Source organism: Heterodontus francisci, unplaced genomic scaffold (assembly GCF_036365525.1).
Source record: "Heterodontus francisci isolate sHetFra1 unplaced genomic scaffold, sHetFra1.hap1 HAP1_SCAFFOLD_2369, whole genome shotgun sequence".
NCBI classification, from domain to species: domain Eukaryota; kingdom Metazoa; phylum Chordata; class Chondrichthyes; order Heterodontiformes; family Heterodontidae; genus Heterodontus; species Heterodontus francisci.
The window spans coordinates 1-21853 of record NW_027140317.1 but is presented as its reverse complement, the minus strand read 5'-3'; the positions used below and the strand labels follow the sequence as shown (position 1 = coordinate 21853).

The 21853-nt window shown below is 42.6% G+C and overlaps 1 protein-coding gene across 1 annotated transcript; it reads right to left on the bottom strand.

The window, feature by feature from the left end:
- Positions 1 to 12: 12 nt before the first annotated feature.
- LOC137359194 (vam6/Vps39-like protein) lies at positions 13 to 18619 on the bottom strand. The gene is made up of 6 exons (XM_068025256.1): positions 18411 to 18619; positions 16405 to 16450; positions 15756 to 15905; positions 13397 to 13531; positions 8138 to 8229; positions 13 to 191 (listed from the first exon to the last, which is right to left on the bottom strand). Exons 1-6 carry the CDS (start codon positions 18602 to 18604, stop codon positions 110 to 112), a joined length of 699 nt encoding a protein of 232 aa, XP_067881357.1. The 5' UTR covers positions 18605 to 18619; the 3' UTR covers positions 13 to 109.
- Positions 18620 to 21853: the final 3234 nt, after the last annotated feature.

Here is a 21853-nt window from a genome sequence, read left to right as displayed (position 1 = left end):
TGCTCATCCTCCAACAGTGAAAGGCAGGTCATCTATCCAAATGTCCATCTTATTCAAATGTCCATCTTGAGAATAAATAAAATCTTGCATCCTGATTGAGCTGGCACACTCACGTCTCTGTGGGACAAACACTACGGTCTTTGCAGCAGAAATAATGGACCACAACTCCATTGGGGTAACGAGCAAAAGCACTGCAGGAGGAGAAACAATATAAATAACAAGAATAAACAGCTTAAAAATATCACAAGTAGGTACAAGAGCAACTTTTGTGTGGAATGCAAGGCACATTCATTCTCTGAATTAGGACAGGGGTATAAGTTGAAATTTGGAAGTCAAGGAGTTTGAAATGTTCAATTCATCAGATGTGCTGGACCAACCTGTAATTCCTTTTTTTTTGTTGATGCGTCTACAATACAAATAAACTTTGGTTTATATTTTTTGCTCCCCATTCCCATTTTATTTCCTCACCTTGCTCTTTGTTGGTGCTCCAGCACCAGGTACTGAGTGGGCAGATGATATGCTACTAGATCTGCACCAATGCTGGTCCCCCACATAACTAGTATGTGACAGCAACCTAAAGTAACCCTACTTCCAGCACAACACAGTTGAGAATAGGAAGTAAGCATACAGAGAATTAAAAGGCATAAACCCACAACTCTGTGCTGCTTGCTACTGGTGCTTCACCGCAATAACCCACTGCGCTCTCATCTCATTAACCGTGCCTTGTATTGCCATAATTAGGTCAAATATAGCAACACTTGAGCAGTATAACCACCCATTGGTCTGATGGGCAATGTAAGATATTGCCTAAAATGCCTATACATCCTTATTTAGATATTTTACATATTGGAAAGGCCAAGTATTGAAGTATGCTTTTCTAACAGACCAAGAAGCCCGTGATGATATGAAGCATCTATCTCTGAGCATCTATCCCTCTGAGCAGCCAGGCGAGCAAGCTGTGAATAATATGACGAGGGGGCAGTCCTTGATTAAGCGCAGCAAGCTATCAATCTCCAGCAATAGTTAGATTAAAAAGAATACGAACAACAAATAAGGCAAGGCATAAAATATACAAGAACACAAGAAATAGGAGAAGTAGACCATATGGCCTTCGAGCCTGCTCTGCCATTCAATACGATCAGGGCTGATCTTAGGCTTCAATTCCACTTTCCTGCCCGCTCCCCATATTCCTAAAATCCCTTCGATAAATAGTCCAAGAAGTTCTAAATGTTGAGGTAGAGAAGGAAGAGAGTCCCGACGTCAATGCTTCTCCCAGCAGAATCAGATAAGAACATAAGAAATGGGAGTAGCAGTAGGCCATTCAGTCCCTCAAGCCTGCTCCACCATTCAACAAGATCATGGCTGATCTGTTCGTGGCCTTAATTCCACTTTCCTGCTTGACCCCATAACCCTCGACTCTCTTGTCAATCAAAAATCTAACTCAGCCTCGAGTATATTCAATGACCTCCACTGTTCTCTGGGGAAAAGAATTCCAAACACGAGCGACCCTCTGAGAGAAGAAATTCCTCCTCATCTACGCCTTAAATGGGTAACACCTTAATTTGAAACTGTGCCCCCTAGTTATAGATTCCCCCACAAGGGAAAAAATCCTCTCAGCATCTACCCTGTCAAGCCCCCTCAGAATCTTACACGTTTCAAAAGATCATCTCTCAATCTTCTGAACTCCAATGGGTATAGCCCCAACCTTTCCTCACAAGACAAACCCCCCATCCCAGTGAACCTTCTCTGAATTGCTTCCAATGCAAGTACGTCCATCCTTAAACAAGGTGACGGAAACTGTGCACAGTACTCTAGGTGCTGTCTCACCAATGCCCTATACAGCTGCAGCAAGATTTCCCTACTTTTATACTCCATACCCTTGCAATAAAAGCCAACACTCCGTTACCTTCCTAATCACTAGCTGTACCTGCATACTGACTTTTTGTGATTCATGTATAAGGTCACCCAGGTCCCTCTGTACCACAGTATTCTGCGGTCTTTCTCCATTTAAATAATATTCTGCTTTTCTATTCTTCCTGCCAAAACCACCTCACATTTTCACATCTGCCAAATTTTTGCCCACTCACTCAACCTATCTATATCCCTTTTCAGACACTTTGTATCCTCCTCACAACTTGCTTTCCTACCTACCTTATCAGCAAATTTGGCTACAATATAGTTGGTCCCTTCACCCAAGTCATTAACGTAGATCTTAAGTAGTTGAGGCCCCAGCTCTGATCCCTATGGCACTCCACGAGTTACAGATTGTCATCCTGAAAATGACCCATTTATCCTGCCTCTCTGTTTCCTGGTAGTTAGTCAGTCCTCTAATATATCACCCCCAACACCATGAGCTCTTGTGTAGTAACTTTTTAGGTGGCACCTTATCAAATGCTTTTTGGAAATCCAAATGACACACATCTAATGGTTCCCCTTTATCCACCCTGCTTGTTACATCCGCAAAAGAACTCAAATATACTTGTTAAATACTATTGCCCTTTCACAAAACTGTGTTGACTCTGTCTGATTATATTGTGATTTTCTAAATGTCCTGCTACTACCTCTTTAATAATGGATTCTAGCATTTTCCCAACAGATGTTAGGCTAACTGGCCTATAGTTTTCTGCTTTCTGTCTCCCCCCTTTCTTGAACAGAGGTGCAACATTTGCCGTTTTTCAATCCGCTGGGGGCTTTGCAGAATCCTGTGAATTTTGGAAGATTACAACCAATGCATCCACTATCTCTGCAGCCTTAAGACCCTCAGATGCAGACCATCAGCTCCAGGAGACTTCTACCCTGTCAAGCCCCCTCAGAATCTTATACGTTTTAAAAGATCACCTCTCAATCTTCTAAACTCCAATGAGTATAGCCCCAACCTTTCCTCATAAGACAAACCCCTCATCCCAGGAATCCGCCTAGTGAACCTTCTCTGAATTGCTTCCAATGCAAGTATGTCCCTCCTTAAATAAGGTGACCAAAACTGTGTATAGTACTCTAGGTTCGGTCTCACCAATGCCCTATACAGTTGTAGCAAGATCTCCCTACTTTTATACTCCATTACTTTTTCTCCAGTGATAGTGATTGTTTTAAGTTCCTCCCTCCCTTTTGCCTCCTGATTTTCTACTATTCTTGGGATGCTTTTTACGTCTTCTACTGCGAAGATGAATACAAAATACTTGTTCAAAGCCTTTGCCATTTCCTTGTTTCCCATTATTAATTCCCCAGTCTCACTCTCTAATGGACCAATGCTCACTCTATCTACTCTTTTCCTTTTTATGTATTTGTAGAAGCTTTTGTTGTCTGTTTTTATATTTCTTGCTAGATTTCTCTCATTCTCCATTTTCTCCCGCTTTATTTTTTTTTAAACTCATCCTTTGCTGGTTTCTAAAATTTTCCTAATTCTCTGGCCTACCACTAATCTTTGCAGCATTGCATACCTTTTCCTTCAACATGATACCAGCCTTATCTTCCTTAGTTAGCCACAGATGGTGCATCATTCTGGCAGTCTTTCTTCCTCAATGGAATATATCTTAGTTGAGAGTTATGAAATATCTCCTTAAACATCTGCCACTGCTTCTCCACCGTCTTACCTTTTAATCTATTTTCCCAGTTCACTTTAGCCAAATCTGTCTTTATACTCTTGTAATTGCCTTTACTTAAGCTTAAGACACTAGTTATGGACCCACATTTCTCACCTTCAAACTGAATGTGAAATTTTGTCAGGTTATGATCACTCTTGCCTACAGGATCCTTTGCTATGAAGTCTCTAATTAATCTTGTGTCATTATACATTATCAGGTCTAAAACAGCCTGGTCTCTGGTAGGTTCCAGAATGTATTGTTCTAAGAAACAGTCCCGAATACACTCTATGAACTCATCCTCCAGGCTACCTTTGCCAATGTGATTTGTCCAATTGCTGTGAAGATTAAAATCACTCACAATTATTGCTGTACCTTTCTTGCAAGCCCCCATTATTTCTTGATGTATACTCTGTCCAACCTTGTGGCTATTGTTAGGGGGGCCTATAAACCAACCAGTGACTTTTTTCCTTTGCTATTTCTTATCTACACCCAAACTGAGTCTACATCTTGATCTTCTGAACCAAAGTCATTTCTCTCTATTGTACTGATCTCATCCTTTATTAACAGAGCTACCCCACCTTCTTTTCCATTCCTCCTGTTCTTCTGAAATGGCAAATCCCCTTGAATATTTAGGTCAAAGCCTTGGTCATTTTGCAACTGCGTCTGTCTAATGCTATCAATTCATCCATAATTTTACGAATGCTGCACGCATTCAGATAAAGAGCCTTTAATGCTGTCTTAACATTTGTCCTTACTCTGAACTTATTTGCTGGCGCACTCTTACATTTGTACACTCTGTCCCTCGTAATCCAAACCATTACCTTGCACTGTTTCCTTGTCCTTTCTTTAACTTTCCAAATCACTCATGTGAACCCTCCTCCCCACTATTTAGTTTAAAGACCCCTCTACAGCCCTAGTTACACGATTCACCAGGACACAGGTCCCAGTGAGGTTTCCAACAGTACAGCTCCCTCTTTCCCCTGCACTGGTGCCAGTGCCCCATGAATCGAAACCTACTTCTCCCACATCAATCTTTGAACCTCGCATTCAACTCCATGATCTCATTTACCCTGTGCCAATTTGCTCGCGGCTCAGGTGGTAATCCAAGGATTATTACCTTTCTGGTATCAGTAGTATTAATCACATTAACTTGAAAAACTAGACATTTTTGAGCATAAAGATTGTGCTTTGCAAGTGAGTAAGATTGCTAACGTTGTGACTGCCATGCGTTCCTTTAAAACTTGTCACAAACATGTGCTATGCCAAAATGATGATTTTTTAATTCCACCAGCTCAAAACCTGAATTAAATTTTTAAAAAGGAACAGATAAAATGTGACTCTGGCAGCTAAAATGGCCACCGCAATTTGCATCTCAATACCGTGCATTTCAATGCATCGAGGTGGAGAAGTAGTGTCTGCTCAGACCCCAGCCAGAACAATGACCTGGGAATTTTGAGTGAACAACCTGTCCTGTCCCCATTAACAGGACATTAAAGGCAATCACATGGGACATTAAACCGGTGGAGACAAGCCACTCAAAGGCAATCACTTGAACAATGGGACCCTGGTTGAGAGAAGGGAATTCTTAGACATGCACTGATTAAAGTTGTGAGGAAACATATACTGGGTGATAGTCATGTGACAGGCCCACCATCTGTGTGTTTAAGCTTTTTTGCTCTCTGCAGACCAGACAAGCAACTAGACACTGATCATAGAAGACCCAAGTGGGGTCCCTCTCTCTCTTTAGTCCACCTTCCAAGTTTCAAACCCTGCCTGCTGGCCACAATCACCGAGGCCCATCACCGTTGCAGACAGGGACCCCACGAAGGAAACTATCTGCATCGCTATCTCCGAGAAAACCCTGAATCTGCTGCCCACATCTGCAAGCCAGAAGCCTCAGGACCACCGAGTTCAGCTGGAGGACAACCGAGTCACCAAACTTCAAAATGTATACCTCTTTTTTTATTACTCCAGACTCTAATCTGACCAAGCTATCCTTCCCTACTCTAACATATTTGTGTATGCGTGTGAACCTCGAGAGAGAGAGCGCGCGAGAGAGAGCGCGCGAGAGAGAGCGCGCGAGAGAGAGCGCGCGAGAGAGAGAGAGAGAGAGAGCGCTGAGAGAGAGAGAGAGAGAGAGAGCGCGAGAGAGAGAGAGAGAGAGCGCGAGAGAGAGAGAGCGCGAGAGAGAGAGAGCGCGAGAGCGCGAGAGAGAGAGAGCGCGAGAGAGAGAGAGCGCGAGAGCGCGAGAGAGAGAGAGCGCGAGAGCGCGAGAGAGAGAGAGCGCGAGAGCGCGAGAGAGAGAGAGCGCGAGAGCGCGAGAGAGAGAGCGCGAGAGCGCGAGAGAGAGAGCGCGAGAGCGCGAGAGAGAGAGCGCGAGAGCGCGAGAGAGAGAGAGAGAGCGCGAGAGAGAGAGAGAGAGAGCGCGAGAGAGAGAGAGAGAGAGAGCGCGAGAGAGAGAGAGAGCGCGAGAGAGAGAGAGAGAGAGCGCGAGAGAGAGAGAGAGCGCGAGAGAGCGCGAGAGAGCGCGAGAGAGCGCGAGAGAGAGCGAGAGAGCGCGAGAGAGCGCGAGAGAGAGCGCGAGAGAGCGAGAGAGAGAGCGAGAGAGAGCGAGAGAGAGCGCGAGAGAGAGCGAGAGAGAGCGAGAGAGAGCGAGAGAGAGCGAGAGAGAGCGAGAGAGAGCGAGAGAGAGCGAGAGAGAGCGAGAGAGAGCGAGAGAGAGAGCGAGAGAGAGCGAGAGAGAGCGAGAGAGAGCGAGAGAGAGCGAGAGAGAGCGAGAGAGAGCGAGAGAGAGCGAGAGAGAGCGAGAGAGAGCGAGAGAGAGCGAGAGAGCGAGAGAGCGAGAGAGCGAGAGAGCGAGAGAGCGAGAGAGCGAGAGAGCGAGAGAGCGAGAGAGAGAGAGAGAGAGAGCGAGAGAGAGAGAGCGAGAGAGAGAGAGCGAGAGAGAGAGAGCGAGAGAGAGAGAGCGAGAGAGAGAGAGCGAGAGAGAGAGAGCGAGAGAGAGAGAGCGAGAGAGAGAGAGCGAGAGAGAGAGAGCGAGAGAGAGAGAGCGAGAGAGAGAGAGCGAGAGAGAGAGAGCGAGAGAGAGAGCGAGAGAGAGAGCGAGAGAGAGAGCGAGAGAGAGAGAGCGAGAGAGAGAGCGAGAGAGAGAGCGAGAGAGAGAGAGCGAGAGAGAGAGCGAGAGAGAGAGAGCGAGAGAGAGAGAGCGAGAGAGAGAGAGCGAGAGAGAGAGAGCGAGAGAGAGAGAGCGAGAGAGAGAGAGCGAGAGAGAGAGAGCGAGAGAGAGAGAGCGAGAGAGAGAGAGCGAGAGAGAGAGAGCGAGAGAGAGAGAGCGAGAGAGAGAGTGTGTGTGTGCACACGAGAGAGAAAAAGTTGGAACATAGCTTATTATTTTCTTTAGATCGGTTTAAGTGCAATAAAGCTAACCTCTTTCTTTGTTAAAACTCAAGAAATCCTGTCCGATTGGTTCTTTAACCATCATAGCACAAACACTCACTGAATTGGCAAGTACATCTACTTTTAAAAAAAAGCCCGTTGCTGTCAAACAAGGAGAGGGACAAGAGGGGAGCCCTTCGACCCCTCCTCACCTGAACATAACAATCTATTAATAAAATACTCGCTACACATCATATTGGTTTGGTTTCCTTGAAATCTATTACAGCAACAATAGAAAATAAGGTTACAGTCAGCTAAAACCTCAGCTATTTGCAATATCTGTTGCATACAACAGATCTAAATTTTGAAACTCAATCCTAAATTGTAACCCTTCTCAACAAACAAAAAAAAAAATCAACTCTCCCTCTGCTACACATATCCCAAAATCAATAGGGCAACCAAACAGCCGTGCCCCTAGAGCTCAGTCCATGTTACTTGGAGGTGGTTAGCAACAGCTCCCCTCCATGGGGAAACAATGCAGCAAGAAGTACTATCACCAGACTTCTAAGCACATTGAGGCCAATACGATGTAGTGTAAGTCACACCTAAAGCAGCATGCTATTTGTACATCGATAAACTCAAGATCCATAGTACAGGACAGCACCCAACGCTGCAAAGAGCATGTGAAAAGTAATCAGGAAATAGCAATTTTTGATGCCAATCCAGGGTTTTAAAAACCTGAACATTGTACGAAAAAAGGAAGTGTACACCCTGTGAAGGTCCTGGAAAGAATGAGTAAGGGCAGACAACTGTACAATGTACCTGGATGTCAACAAAGCGGGTACACAGAAAGGAGCATGCAGAACATTTGGACCTTGAAATCCTGTGCAGTAAATTTCTTGTGATGTTAATTCATCATCCCTGGTTACTTCTCCCACTGTCACCATCAGTGCTTCGCCCCTAGTGTTATATAGCTAAAATGGCTCCCTACATTTGGAAGGTGAAAATATACATCACTACTGCTGGATGTTATTCATAGGTAAAATGGATAGAGCACAAAATTTACTATTTTTTGGCGAAAGCCTGGTGATTCCAGACACCACTCATTGCCTGGGAGTTAATAATGGTCAGATTTCAATAGGTAACTATTTGTAACAGGGAGAAACGTTCAGTGACCAAACCTGTTTCCAATTTTCTTCTTGCAGACTCGGCAGACTTTCTCTTCAGTTATGATGCATTTCACTTCCTGATGATAGATCCTCTGCTCTTGGATCTATCAGATGAGAAAGAACAGAACTTGTATTTGTATACCATCAATCACAACCTCAGGATATCTCAAAGCAGCTTACAGCCAATGAAGTACTTTTGAAGTATAGTCACCGGTGCAATGCAGCCAATGGCAACAGCCTTTTTCTACACAGCAAGGTCCAATAAACAGCAACAAGATTAATATCCAGTATCAAAAAGAGATTATCTGGTTGAGATAGAAGTATTGGCCAGGCCAACAGGGAGACTCCCCCACTTTTCTTCAGATAGTGCCATGGGAATTTTTTACATCCATTTAAGGGGATAATATGGTTTAATGTCTCATCTGAAAGACGACATCTCCAACACTGCAGCACTCATTCAGCACAGCACTGAACTGTCTGCCTAGATTATGTCCTCGTCTCCAGTATGATCCTACAAGCTTCTTACCTGAAGGTGAGATTGCTACCAGTGAGCTGAGGCTTACACCAAATAATACAGACAGACTGGTCACAGCAGCCTTTTAAAACTTTTCACAAAAGAATTAATTTTAGTTTCTCGCCTTTCACCTTATCCAGGCGCAAGAGGCCACACAATGTCCTGCTCCCTAATCCCACCTAATTCTTTTTCTTGAAATATTGCACTGATCAATGTGAGAGATGTGACTTATACAGAGTAGTTTCTTTTTGGGTAACTAGATCGGCACTAAACAATTCATGGTCAAGAAGAACAAGGGTGAATAGAGTACAGCTCCCACTACTGGGGAGGTTCTAAACTAACTTGGCAGAGGGATGGGGACCTGAGAGTAGACTCAGCTAGGACAAAATCAGAAATGAAAATTGAAGGCAGAAAGTTAATAGATGAGTATGGAAGGCAGAGGAAACAAAGGTAAGAAAATTTTAAAAAAGAGTTTGGCAGTGCTCAAGGGTATCTATTTCAATGCAAGGAGTATAGCAAATAAAACAGATGAGCTGAGGGCACAGATAGACACGTGGCAGTATATCACAGCTATTACAGAAACATGGCTTAAGGAGGGTCAGGAATAGCAGCTCAACGTTCCTGATTACAGGGTTTTCAGATGCAATAGGGAGGGGGATAAGAAAGGAGGGGGAGTGGCAATTTTGGTCAAGGAAACTATTACAGCTATGAGGGATGATATGTTGGAAGGTTCATCAAATGAGGCCATATGGATTGAGCTAAGGAACAAAAAAAGGGAAATCACATTGCTGGGAGTGTACTATAGATCCCTAAACAATCAGAGGGAGATAGAAGAGCAGATGTGTGGGCAAATCTCCAAGAAGTGCAAAAACAGGACAGTAAGAGTAGGGTATTTTAATTACCCCAATATTAACTGGGATAGTTTTAGTGTGAAAGGAATTGAGGGAACAGAATTCTTGAGGTGCATTCAGGAGAACGTTTTTGCCCAGTATGTAGCAAATCCAACAAAAGAGGGTGCAGCTTTAGACTTAGTTTTAGGAAATGAAAATGGGCAGGTGGAAGGGGTGGCAGTGGGACAGCATTTTGGTGGTAGTTATCATAATTTAGTCAGTTTTAACATAATTATGGAAAAGGACAGAGATAGAACAGGAGTTAGAGTTCTCAATTGGGGCAAGGCCAATTTTACTAAACTGAGGAGTGATTTAGCGAAAGTAGACTGGAAACAGCTACTTGAAGGTGAATCAGTGTCAGAACAGTGGGAGGTATTCAAAGGGGAGATTCAAGGGGTTCAGACTAAACATGCTCCCACAAAGAAGAAGGGTGAGACAGCCAATTCTAGAGCCTCATGGATGTCAAGGAGCCTACCGGGTAAGATAAGGCAGAAAAGTAAAGCTTTTGTCCGACACCGAGAACTCAATACTACAGAAAGCCAAGAGGAGCATAGAAATTGGAGGGGTGAATTCAAAAAGGAAATTAGGAAAGCAAAGAGAGGGCATGAAAGAATATTGGCAAGCAAAATAAAGGTGAACCCAAAGATGTTTTATTAATATATTAAGAGTAAGAGGATAACTAAGGAGTAGGGTCCATAAAAGACCAAAAAAGTAACCTATATGTAGGGGCGGAAGATGTTGGTATGGTTCTTAATGAATACTTTGCGTCCGTCTTCACAAAAGAGGGGGGACAATGCAGATATTGTAGTTAAGGAGGAAGAGTGTGAAGTATTGGATGTGATAAACATAGGGAGAGAGGAAGTATTAATCGGGTTAGCATCCTTGAAAGTTGATAAACCACCAGGGCCAGATGAAATGTACCCTCGGCTGTTAAAAGACAGGAAATAAAAGGTTTGACCATCATTTTCCAGTCCTCACTGGATACAGATGTGGTGCCAGAGGATTAGAGAACTGCTCATGTTGTACCTCTGTTTAAAAAGGGAGAGAAGGATAGACCGAATAATTACAGGCCAGTCAGTCTAACCTCAGTAGTGGACAAATTATTGGAATCTATTCTGAGAGACAGGATAAACTGTCAGTTAGAAAGGCACAGGTTAAGCAAGGATAGTCAGCATGGATTTGTTGAGGGAAGATCTTGTTTGACCAACTTGATAGAATTCTTTGAAGAAGTAACAAGGAAGACAGATGAAGGTTGTGCAGTTGATGCGGTCTACACGATTTTAGAAAGGTTTTTGACAAGATCCCACATGGGACCTGGTTAAAAAAATAAAATCCCATGGGATCCAGGGAAATGCAGCAAGGTGGATACAAAATTGGTTCAGTGGCAGGAAACAAAGAGCAATTGTTGATGGCTGTTTTAGCAACTGGAGGGCTGTTCCCAGTGGCGTTCCACAGGGCTCAGTACTGGGTACCCTGCTTTTTGTGGTATACATTAACAATTTGGATGTAAATGTAGGGGACATGATCAAGAAGTTTGCAGACGATGCAAAGACTGGCTGTGTGGTAGATAGCGAGCAGGATAGCTGTAGGCTGCAGGAAGATATCGATAGTCTGGACAGATGGGCAGGAAAGTGGCAAATGGAATTCAACCAGGAGAAAAGTGTGAGGTGATGCATTTGGAAGATCAAACAAGGCAAAGGAATACACGATTAATGGGAAAATACTGAGAAGTCTAGAGGAAGTGAGGGACCTTGGAGTGAATGTCCACAGATCCCTGAAGGTAGAACAGGTCGAAAAGCTGGTTAAGAAAGCATATGGAATCCTTTCCTTTATTAGCCGAGGTATAGAGTATAAGAGCAGGGAGGTTATGCTGGAACTGTATAACTCATTGGTTAGGCCACAACTTGAGTACTGTGTGCAGTTCTGGTCACCTCATTACAGAAAGGATGTAATTGCACTGAAGAGGACGCAGAAGAGATTTACAAGGATGTTGCCAGGACTGGAAAAATGCAGCTATGAGGAAAGATTGAATAGGCTGGGATTGTTCTCCTTGGAACAGAGAAAGAGGAGGGGAGATTTGATTGAGATGTACAAAATTGAGGAGGGCCTGGATAGAGTGGAGATGAAGGATCTATTCACTTTAGCAGACAGGTCAGTGACAAGGGGGTACAGATTTAAAGTGATTGGTAGAAAAGGTAGAGGGAAGATGAGGAAAAATGTTTTCACCCAGAGTGTGCTGGGGGTCTGGAACTCACTGCCTGAAAGGGTAGTTGAGGCAAAGACCCTCAACCCATCCAAAAGGAGTCTGAATATGCACCTCAAGTGCCATAATCTGCAGGACTAGGACCAATGCTGGTAGGTCAGATTAGAATAAGTGGATCATTTTTCAGCCAGCAGTCACTATGAGCCAAGTAGCCTCTTTCTGTGCCTTAAACTTTCGATGATTCTATTTTCTATGATTCTACTCAACCCCATTGGTTTCCAGCAAAAGAGCATCCCACTACTGAAATGTGACATTCTTCCCATTTTCCATACAAACCATCCCTTAGCATCTCTAGATGAGATTGACAAATTAGGGGCACTTGTGCGATATGGTCCTATGCCCGAAATTATTTCTCTTAAAAGTCTTGCAGCTAGAGAAAACTGTCTTCCCATCAGCCTGTTATGAATTTGAATTAGAATCACAGAGGCGAAAGGCCATCGATTATACCCACTATACCAATCAGTTCCCACTGGAGATTTTACAATGGTTTCTGAAGAAGTGAGGACAAGTGGCCTCCACAAGTTCATCAAAGGTGCTCAATATACCACTGGAGGACTAAATAGGAAGTGATTTCAACCACTGGGGGTCTTCTCAGTACACAATTTTTTTTATACGTTCATGGGATATGGGCATCGCTGGCTAGGCCAACATTCATTTCCCATCCCTAACTGCCCTTGAGAAGCTGCCATCTTGAACCACTGCAGTCCTTGGGGTGTAGGGACACCAACAGTGCTGTTATGAGGGGAGTTCCAGGATTCTGACCCAGCAACAGTGAAGGAATGACAATATAGTTCCAAGTGAGGATGATGTGTGGCTGGGAGGGGAACTTGCAGGTGGTGCTGTTCCCACGCATCTGCTGCCCTTATCCTTCCAGGTGGTAGAGGTCACGGGTTTGGAAGGTGCTGTCGAAGGAGCCTATGTCAGGCTGTTGCTTGATTAGTCTGTGGGACAGCTCTCCCAATTTTGGCACAAGCCCCCAGATGTTAGTAAGGAGGGTTTTGCAGGGTTGACAGGGCTGGGTTTGGCGTTGTCATTTCCAGTGTCCAGGTTGATGCTGGGTGATCCATCCAGTTTCATTCCTTTCCTTAGACTTCGTAGCAGTTTGATACCACTGAGTGGCTTGCTAGGCCATTTCAGAGGGAATTTAAGAGTCAAGCACATTGCTATGGGTCTGGAGTCACACATAGGCCAGACCAGGTAAGGACAGCAGATTTCCTTCCCTAAAGGACATTAGTGACCCAGATGGGATTTTGCAACAATCGACAATAGCTTCATGGTCACCATTAGTCTAGCTTTTAATTCCAGGTTTATTAATTAAATTCAAAATTCCCCATCTGCTGTGGTGGGATTTGAACCCATGCCCCTGGAGCATTAGCACAGGCCTCTGGACTACTAGTCCAGTTACATTACCACCACACCACTGCCTCCCCCTGGGAATTGATACAACAGAAGTAACAGAACTCATTTTTCTGTCACTGGAATTCTAAAGTAAGAGGGAATGGGATGTGCTTTTTGTTCGTTGGAGTTCTGTGCTTGGATTAGGCATGCTTATCTCGAACCAATGCTTTTAACCTTTAGGTCCTCATGTTAGATAAGTGACTTACACGAAGGAACTCTGCATGGAGGAGACTTTTCATAACTTGATTGCAGCGCCGTCTCTGAGCATTTCCTTCAAGAACATTCTCCAGAAATACTCGAATCTCCCGGATTTGCGTGTTGGCAGGAAGCAGATTCAAAGTCTATGGAAACATTTTTTCAAATTACAGAAAAAAGCAAAAGTCCCCTGCCTATAAACACAATGAAATACTGATCTGTGAATATAACTGGAAACAATAGCATAACAATCGTCTCAGTATGTAGCAACAGTCATCTATGTGGTCATCAGAACCACTGGAAATGAAACTGGTCATAAAGACCTTCAATGCTGAGTTTTGATCCTTTGTGAATACTGACCTTGACTGGAAAGTGCTAGGATAAGAACAGGATTGGGTTCAGCTCGGAGGACCTTGATAATTGAACTGGTTGCCAAAACTCACTGGCCAGGCTCGCATGAAACATGGCCAGTTGGCTGAGTGAAATTTCCTTGAGCAGGTAATAATTTGAGGGTTAATTTGTTGTGGTCTTCTGGCAAACATGCATTATAAACAGCTTTCACTATGCACACAACGTACCCCATTAACCTGCAAATTATCAGAATTTTAAAATATGGATCACCATTTAAAGAGCAATAACCCGACCTTGCAAGCATTTCAATTACTCTTGATATTCTCCTCTCAAACCCAGCTGAACCCCAGGGACTATCAAATTATCTCAATTCCTTCCTCCTCACCCTGCAACAAAAAAAAAAAATCAGCATTGCACAACTACATTGGACTCAATCTTCTACAAGTGCCATTCGTAAAACTGGACACTGACTGTACCATTTCTCTGAACAATAATTAAAAGACATTTAAACAGACCAAGTATATAAGTTCATCAACATATTCATTCTATGAACATAAATTGACTTAGCAGGAAACTTTAACATCTAGATAATGTAGTCAAACAACTCATGGTATGCTAGTGCACATAGGCAGAAATCAGGATACAGCTACAAAAGTGACACTAAAGATCTAAAGAACTGTGTAGTTTTAGTCACCACACCACTTATTTATATTGGGAGGGTGCAGAGAGGAACAACCAGGCTAATTTCAAGTGTAAAGGAGATGACCATGAAGTGAATTTAAGTTCTATAATAGAGGTCAGTAAGTAGGTAAAATACTGAAGTGTATAGAAGAGGTAAACTCAAGATCATTTAAAAATCAGGCAAATATGACCAGAGAACATAAATTTAACAAAAATTGAAGTTAAAACAGATATTGGAAAATTTCTTTTCTCAGAGCGATAATTGTTGGGAACAGTGTTCCAGTCAAAGGAGTGGAACAAAACATTAAGTGTGTTTAAAATGAAGCTGGCCATTATCATAGAAGAATTTGAGTAAAACAGTTGAGCTTGAATGGTCTTTAATCACTCCCTCACTCTCTCCACCTTCAAACGTTTCCTCAAAATTGACCAATCTTAACTCGTCTCCCTGATGCTTGGTATCACATTTCTTCTCTTAACTGCCTTTACCAGATGAAAGCAACACACCCTCTAACTATTTCTTTTTGCAGTGTGTGGGTAATTTGTTTAAGTGTGCAGCTCCTTTAAATTTTCTTGCACGCATGCGATAACTGAAAGGGGCTGACTTGTGCACAGTCTGTGCAGAAACTTTTGGGTTGCTGCGCAGCTACACAGCTTAAGATAGAACGTTGCACAAAAAGTGCTGGTTGATTAATTGCAAACTTTTGCTGTCAGCACTGAGCTTTTTTTTGTTGTAAAAATAACTTTTCCACTGCCAGCATTGGTTTTTGTTTCACTATGCGTGATACATTCTATTTGGTACACCAAAGGGTGAATTAATTACATACTTGTTTCAGGACGAGGATTGTACACGAGGAAGCCAAGAACTACAAAGCTCCACAACTGAATGCTGGCTACACAATTTAACCATTTTTGCTCATCTTTGTCAAGTTGCAGTATCCTTGTTTAATAAGCGTTGCAAAAAAAAAAGGGACATGGATGCAGTTAAGCTGATCTGCACACATGATAAAGGGATGTATAAATAAAATATATGTATGAGCGTGTGAATATATGCGCTTTATATAAATTATAAAACACAGAGATAATATTTGCGCTTATTAAAGTGAGGTTGTGTAATGGAAATTTTGCTCCCTTATTACTGGGTAGAGCACTCCAAAAATAGGTCACTTGCCTCATATGCCAAATTCAATGTCAGCCAAAGATACCTAGCACTTCAGAGCAATAATTCTATTGGCCAGTTTGGTCTTGCTGACAAAGCCTAAAGAATTGGTGCTGCTAGGTCCAGATTTGGGTTTTCTGATATGTACGGCTCTGCCTGTCCAGGTACTACACTTATAGTACCTTTGTGGTGTCCAGTTTGCCGTGGTGCAGCTCCAGTACTTGCAGTGCAGCCTGCAGGTTTGCCTGTGGCTCTGGTATCTCCATCCGGATTGGTCCAACACAGTGAATATCAGGTGGCGACAGGTACATACGTAGTAGAGAAAGGTACACCTAAATGAAACAAAGACATTGCTCACGTAACCATTCACCTTTCAATCTTCTGTGAATGAGCTAGATTAAACAAGCTTATTTAAAACATTGAACTGACAGATTTTAATAAACCTTCAATTGACTTAACTAGCTATGTGTGACAAGCCAGTAACATAAGTACATGAAACCCTGCTACTCCTTGTCAACAAATGAATTAGTGCCATGCTCATTAACTGCTGATTACAACAGCCCTGACCACTGTTTGTCTACTTGTCCCAATTCTACGAGGAGCTCCCCCTTTTCCTCCACTTAACTCCAGAGTACAGCAGTTGAGAGCTAAACTGGTTATTTTCCATCTGAGATCCCAGCTAATCTCTTAGCCCCATCCCTCAGTTATGATTCTGCAAGGCAAGTGCTACAAGGCTGTCCTCTACAGTTTAAAACAATAATCTCTATTTATGCTCCACATAGAATAAGGGCAAGGAACTGAACAGGGAGGATTAGCACAGTGTGTACTCACATCTTTGTTGCCATCCCTGTTCCAGTCGTAATGTTTGTGACAGTATCTGAAATCATATAGAACAGGTGCTCATTAAAATCAACAGATTTAAACCAAGTCCACTTTGATCTGCTTCGATAAGGGTGCAAGCAAGTAAACTCAGCTCAAAAAGCAATTTTCTAAAGTGGACAATGCTACATAGAACATGGTGAGATTTGTGAGAAATTAACCCAACAGGTGATTCCACATCTTCATTGCTGGTACGTTACACTGAACATGCGGAGATCAAAGTTCAAATAGACTCATGAGAAAGTACATCCACGCATGGGAGTTTTTCCCTCTGGCCCCCAATTTCCTCTTCTCCTGAAAGCTCTAACTGTTGGTGGGGTAAATTTAACAGGTGGCAGCAGTCCTCTGGACCTGTCTCAAGCAACCAGCTTTCATGTGCATGTCTAGACACCAAGAATTTCTGCTTCAGACATAATCAGGAAATTGCAGACAAAATGTGATTGAAATTGTGGTGGTTATACAAACATATAATCTTCCACAAGCCAACGTAATCGGGCAGTGTAACAAAAATTAATTGTTTATCTTGCTCCATTAAAAAAAGTATTCCTGATGTATTTAAGAGTGGTAACCAAAGTTCACACTAAACTGCACGGGCGCACGGCTGCGCAGCCAACCTGAAATGTACCGTGCAGTTGTGACAAATGACACGTATGTGTGGTGCACAAAAAAATTTAGAGGGGCCGCGCACTGAAAAAAAAGCAGGCGACGCACAATTAAATTTTAAAGTTGGTGGTGACCTGATGGAGTTTTATAATACAGCTAAAAATGGATTTATCACCAAAAAAACCATTTTTAACATCTAGTCCTCTAATCAGAAAACCAAGTAACCCATATGCTTTTTAACCAACTATTAACTTGCCCTGCCACCTTTAAGAATTTACATATACGGACATCAGTGTCTCTCTGATCATTTACACTTTTCAAAAGCATGACATTAAAATATGCTATTTGCTATATTAGTCCTCCCAAAGTGCATCACTACGCTCTTCTCTACCTTGAACTCAATCTGCCAAATTTCTACCATTTCAACATCCTGTCCATAACATCCTGAAACCTATGTTAATCACTATCTACAACTTCGCCAGATTTTGTATCATCTGCAAACTTTATAATGCTGTTCCCTACATCCAAGTCTAGGCCATTTAAGAACAAAATTAAAAAGAGTAATCGACCCAAAATGTATCCTTGGGGAACACTACTGCAAATCACCTCCCAGTCTGATAAACATCAACCCACCAACACATTTGTTTCCGGTCACTAAGCCAATTTTTGTATTTATGCCGCCATTTACCTGTTAATTCCGTGGACTGCCATCTTCTGAATACTAATCAGTTCTTTAGTAATTCAAATATTTTTTGACATGAAAAAACTTCTAGAATGTTCCCACTTGTGCCTTTACATCTAAGAAAATTAGCACAATTTAAAGAGCATTCCCAAACCAGTGCAATTCCACAATTTCACCCTGGGGCATGGCCAGTTGTGGGTGGGACTTGATTCATGCATCAGCGTAAAAAGATTTCAGAAAACACAAGTGGTTTTGGGTGTTACTCAGCTACGTTTAAAATTCTCTGATCTTTGCACTGGTTTAGCTGATTCCCCTAGATTGTGCTGGATCTGAGTGCAAAACAAGCAAAAACTGCTTTGCCCCCATCATGTTTCAGCAGACTATTTAGTTGTCAGAAACACGCACACGCAAACCAATCCACACATAAGTGTGAAAGATTAACAACGAGCCCAGCCTGCTCTCATTTAGTGCAGAACCATCTATACCCAAGGAGCAGTCAAGTGCATTCATTGGTCAGTGTTGGATTTGAGCCCATGGACTCCAACATTGCAGGCCTAACACTTATATAAATAAAAAGGTCCAGAAACCCAACTCTTAAAACCAGGACATCCTAAAACTCAGTAATTTTAACTGTAGATGCCACAATTCCCGAAATGGAATGTGATATACTTACTCTTCCGCCATTTTAATATTCTTCAGTATGTGAACATAAATAAAAAGAGCTTGTTCATGTAGACCCATCCGACCCATTAGCAATGCTCGCTCCTCCAGCAATCCTGAAATACAATACAAACATGATTCACTCTTCTTCTCCCCAGTGAGCAGCCCGAAGTGAAGGGAAAGATGCAGACAGTTTGAAGTTACCATGGTTGAAGAGAAAAGATGAGATAAATTAGAAAGCAATGATTAGTCAATGCCAAGTTTAGATTTCAGAAACCGAAGACCCACTAAAGAATGAACTAGAATTGGGGATGGTGCAGAGAATTTTGATGTACAGTAGGAAGGAGGAAGACCTTGTAGGACAATGCTCAGAAAGAATTGAAGGTGACACTTCAGAACAGCAATAACCATAGTATTTCTGAAAAACAAAAGACATGCTGTTGAAGCTTTTCATCTTGCACTCATCAGGACAGATTTAAGAATGCCAAATTTCAAAGGGAGCAACAATTTATACTGCATGCAAAAAGGGTGCTGATCGGTTGGCAAGTCGACTCTGATTGGTCGAGGCATTGTCATGGAGAATGCGCCAGGGAACGACTGTCCTCCACGCTTTTGATTAATTCAAAAAAGGTTCAATGCTGTACATGTTCCTTTTACCTGCAGACAAGAGGTCCTTGTGTTTGAATATATGTAGCTTCTAGCAAGCATAAGTGAGCCACATTGCGAGCCCGACTGATAATATCAAAGTGGTTGTTAGGGTAACTCCTAGCACACTCGGGATTGTTCAGTAAGTACTGCCCAATCGTGGAATCACATCTAATGTTAAGACATTGTGTTTTGAATTTTGCAAGCACAGGCTGGCTGAGTAGTCAGTACTCTGCTTATTGCCGAAGGTACGTGCTGTTTGATACGATCTGCCCATGTACCTGGCATTGCACTGGCACTGGAATTCACATATCACATTTATGTGGTAGGAAGAATGCCTTTTTGGCTTGATGGCAGCATCCTGTTAGTGGACAGTACAACTTGTGTTGCTACTGCATAGTAGCAGTGTGAAACGGCTAGCTTCATTTGTTACTCAAGTTTCCTTCTAGGATAACTTGAGGTAGACTGCCACTTTTCAGGTCTGAAAGTGGCAGCCTTAGGCTTGAGTATGTGCGATACACAACGAGCAATAATCTGATCGGGGTAGCCATTATCCCACAGGATAGCTCTGATGCGCATTATTTCAGCGTCAAGCTTGCACGGTGAGCAAATGGTCAGGGCCCTATTTACAAGATTGCCAATAAGGCCAACCTTATAGCATGTGAAACTGCAGGAATCCCAACGCGTATATTGACCAGTGACGGTAGGCTTGCGGTACACAGTAGTAGAGAACCCATTAGTGGATTTCTCAACTAGCACCTTGAGGAAAGGGAGCTCATTAGACTGCTCCACTTCAAAGGTGAATTTGAGCACGGGATGGAGCGCATTAAGGTGTGTAAGCAAAATTTTTACATGTAGCTGCAGATTCAAATATAGCACACGCATCAACTACGTTGCGAAAATATGCAAGGCATAGGAGGTTAGGGGTCATTCCATAGAAAACGTGTTTCTCGTGGAAACCGATGAAAATGTTAGCAAGAGCTGGGCCTAGAGGTGATCCTATGGCAGCACCATCTATTTGGGCAGACCTGACGTCATGCATTTCAGTGCCGGTGTGATGCCAGGTACGTGGGCCATACATCCCAACAACTGGCAGATTCCATCAAACAGCATGTCCCTTTGGCTGTTCACAATAGGCAGAGTACCGACAGTACTCAACCAGCCCATACTTGCAAAACTCAGAACACCATGTCTAACATTAGATTTGATTCCGCGCTTGGACAGTACTTACTGAGCAATCCCAAGTGTGCTAAGAATTACACTAACAATTAATTTATCAGTTGGCCTCACAATGTGGCTCACTTTCACCTGCTAGAAGCTGCATATATTCATCGGTAGAGAGCTGTCCACTACAGACAAAAGGAACACTGTTAAGCCTTGTGCCTTTTTTGAGTTCCCTGGTCCATTCGTCATGACAATGCCTTGACCAGATTCAGCTTGCCAACCAACCAGCACTCTTTTCTCATGCAATATAAATTTTTGCCTCCTTTGAAATTTGGCATTCTTGTATCTGTCCTGATGAGTACAAGGCGAAAAGCTTCAACAGCATGTCTCTTTTTCAGCAATACAAAAGTTCTGTACTACCAAGTGATTAACCATAGTACTAATATAATACAATAGGAGAAAAAATGTGAAGGTTTAACAGGGATCTAATATACAGCAAAGAGTGCTGAAACAATTCCAAAAGATATGAGAGTAATATTTATAGCTCTTAAAAAAATTTCCTGCAGCATTGGACACAAGAAATTAAGACTAAATACAGTCTCCAGGTGAAGTGGGATTAGAAAACAGAGGATAATTGGACCAGAGTGTGTATACATAATTGAGTTTCCACTTTAATATCATACTTTGATGTAATACTTTTTATATTATTCACAGTTAAAGTGTAAAACTCAATGGCAATTTGTAATTGGAGAAGTCATTCCCTTACAGAACGGGCTGAGGAGCTGGGAGACTCAAAATTCTTCAAGAGTGGAAGGATGCAACAACAGCATGACGAGTTTGCACAAGTAGTTTCTGTAATAACTGCACAAATAGGAATTTATAAAGGGAAACTTGACAAAAATTCAACAAGAATATGGCAAGTAAGGTTTTGGACTCAGGAAGAAACTACAACATATAGAATTTTTCCACCCAAGTATCATGCAGGACCCACCTGCCAAGAATGTGGCATATTAGCTTCGCCACATGGACATTAAACTTCAAATTGTTGCTGGGAAGAAAAGGCCTGATAAAAGGAATTGCCAGGCCTGGCCAGAAGGACATTCTTTGCATAGTAGCATACACTGTTTGGGATAAAGGACCAGTCCCTGCTCCCAATACACAGAACAGATGTGGTTAGACCAGTTTAGTCACATGACTAAGTGGCTGTTGCAGAGTTTGAACTGAGAGTTCTAAATTGGAGAAATAGTGTTTTGAAGACAGAAAGCTCCTGGCTTCTGAATTGAGAACATCTCTCTCCTACCTGCTCCCATCTCTTTCTCACCAGCTTTGGAAACCACTGAAGACACATGAACCCCCAAGAGAGAAAAGTCTCCTACAGTGAACAAGGTTTAAGAAGAATACTGGGCCCCAACGAAAAGCAAGAATTACCTACAAGCAAGGACTCTACAGTGAGCTCGAAGAACCATAACAACTCGTCAGATATTGCCTCAAACCTTACTTTATTTTTCTTCTGCTGTTTTCTATCTCTATTTGCATGTGTGTATCATGTATGCATGCTAGTGTGGGCGCGGCGTGTATCCGTAAGCGTTAACCAAATTAGAGGTTTTAGTCTGAGTTTTAATAAATTTCACCTTTCTTCTTTAAACC

Bases quoted from the DNA above. Each gene is read 5' to 3' on its own strand.
- LOC137359194 (XM_068025256.1), bottom strand. From the start codon at position 18,604: ATGGTAACTTCAAACTGTCTGCATCTTTCCCTTCACTTCGGGCTGCTC. The intron at 13,532-15,755 runs GTACTATAAGTG...ATGTTTCCATAG, and splicing joins GCAAACTGGACACCACAAAG to ACTTTGAATCTGCTTCCTGC. The intron at 192-8,137 runs GTTTGGTCACTG...CTCCTCCTGCAG, and splicing joins AAGAAGAAAATTGGAAACAG to TGCTTTTGCTCGTTACCCCA.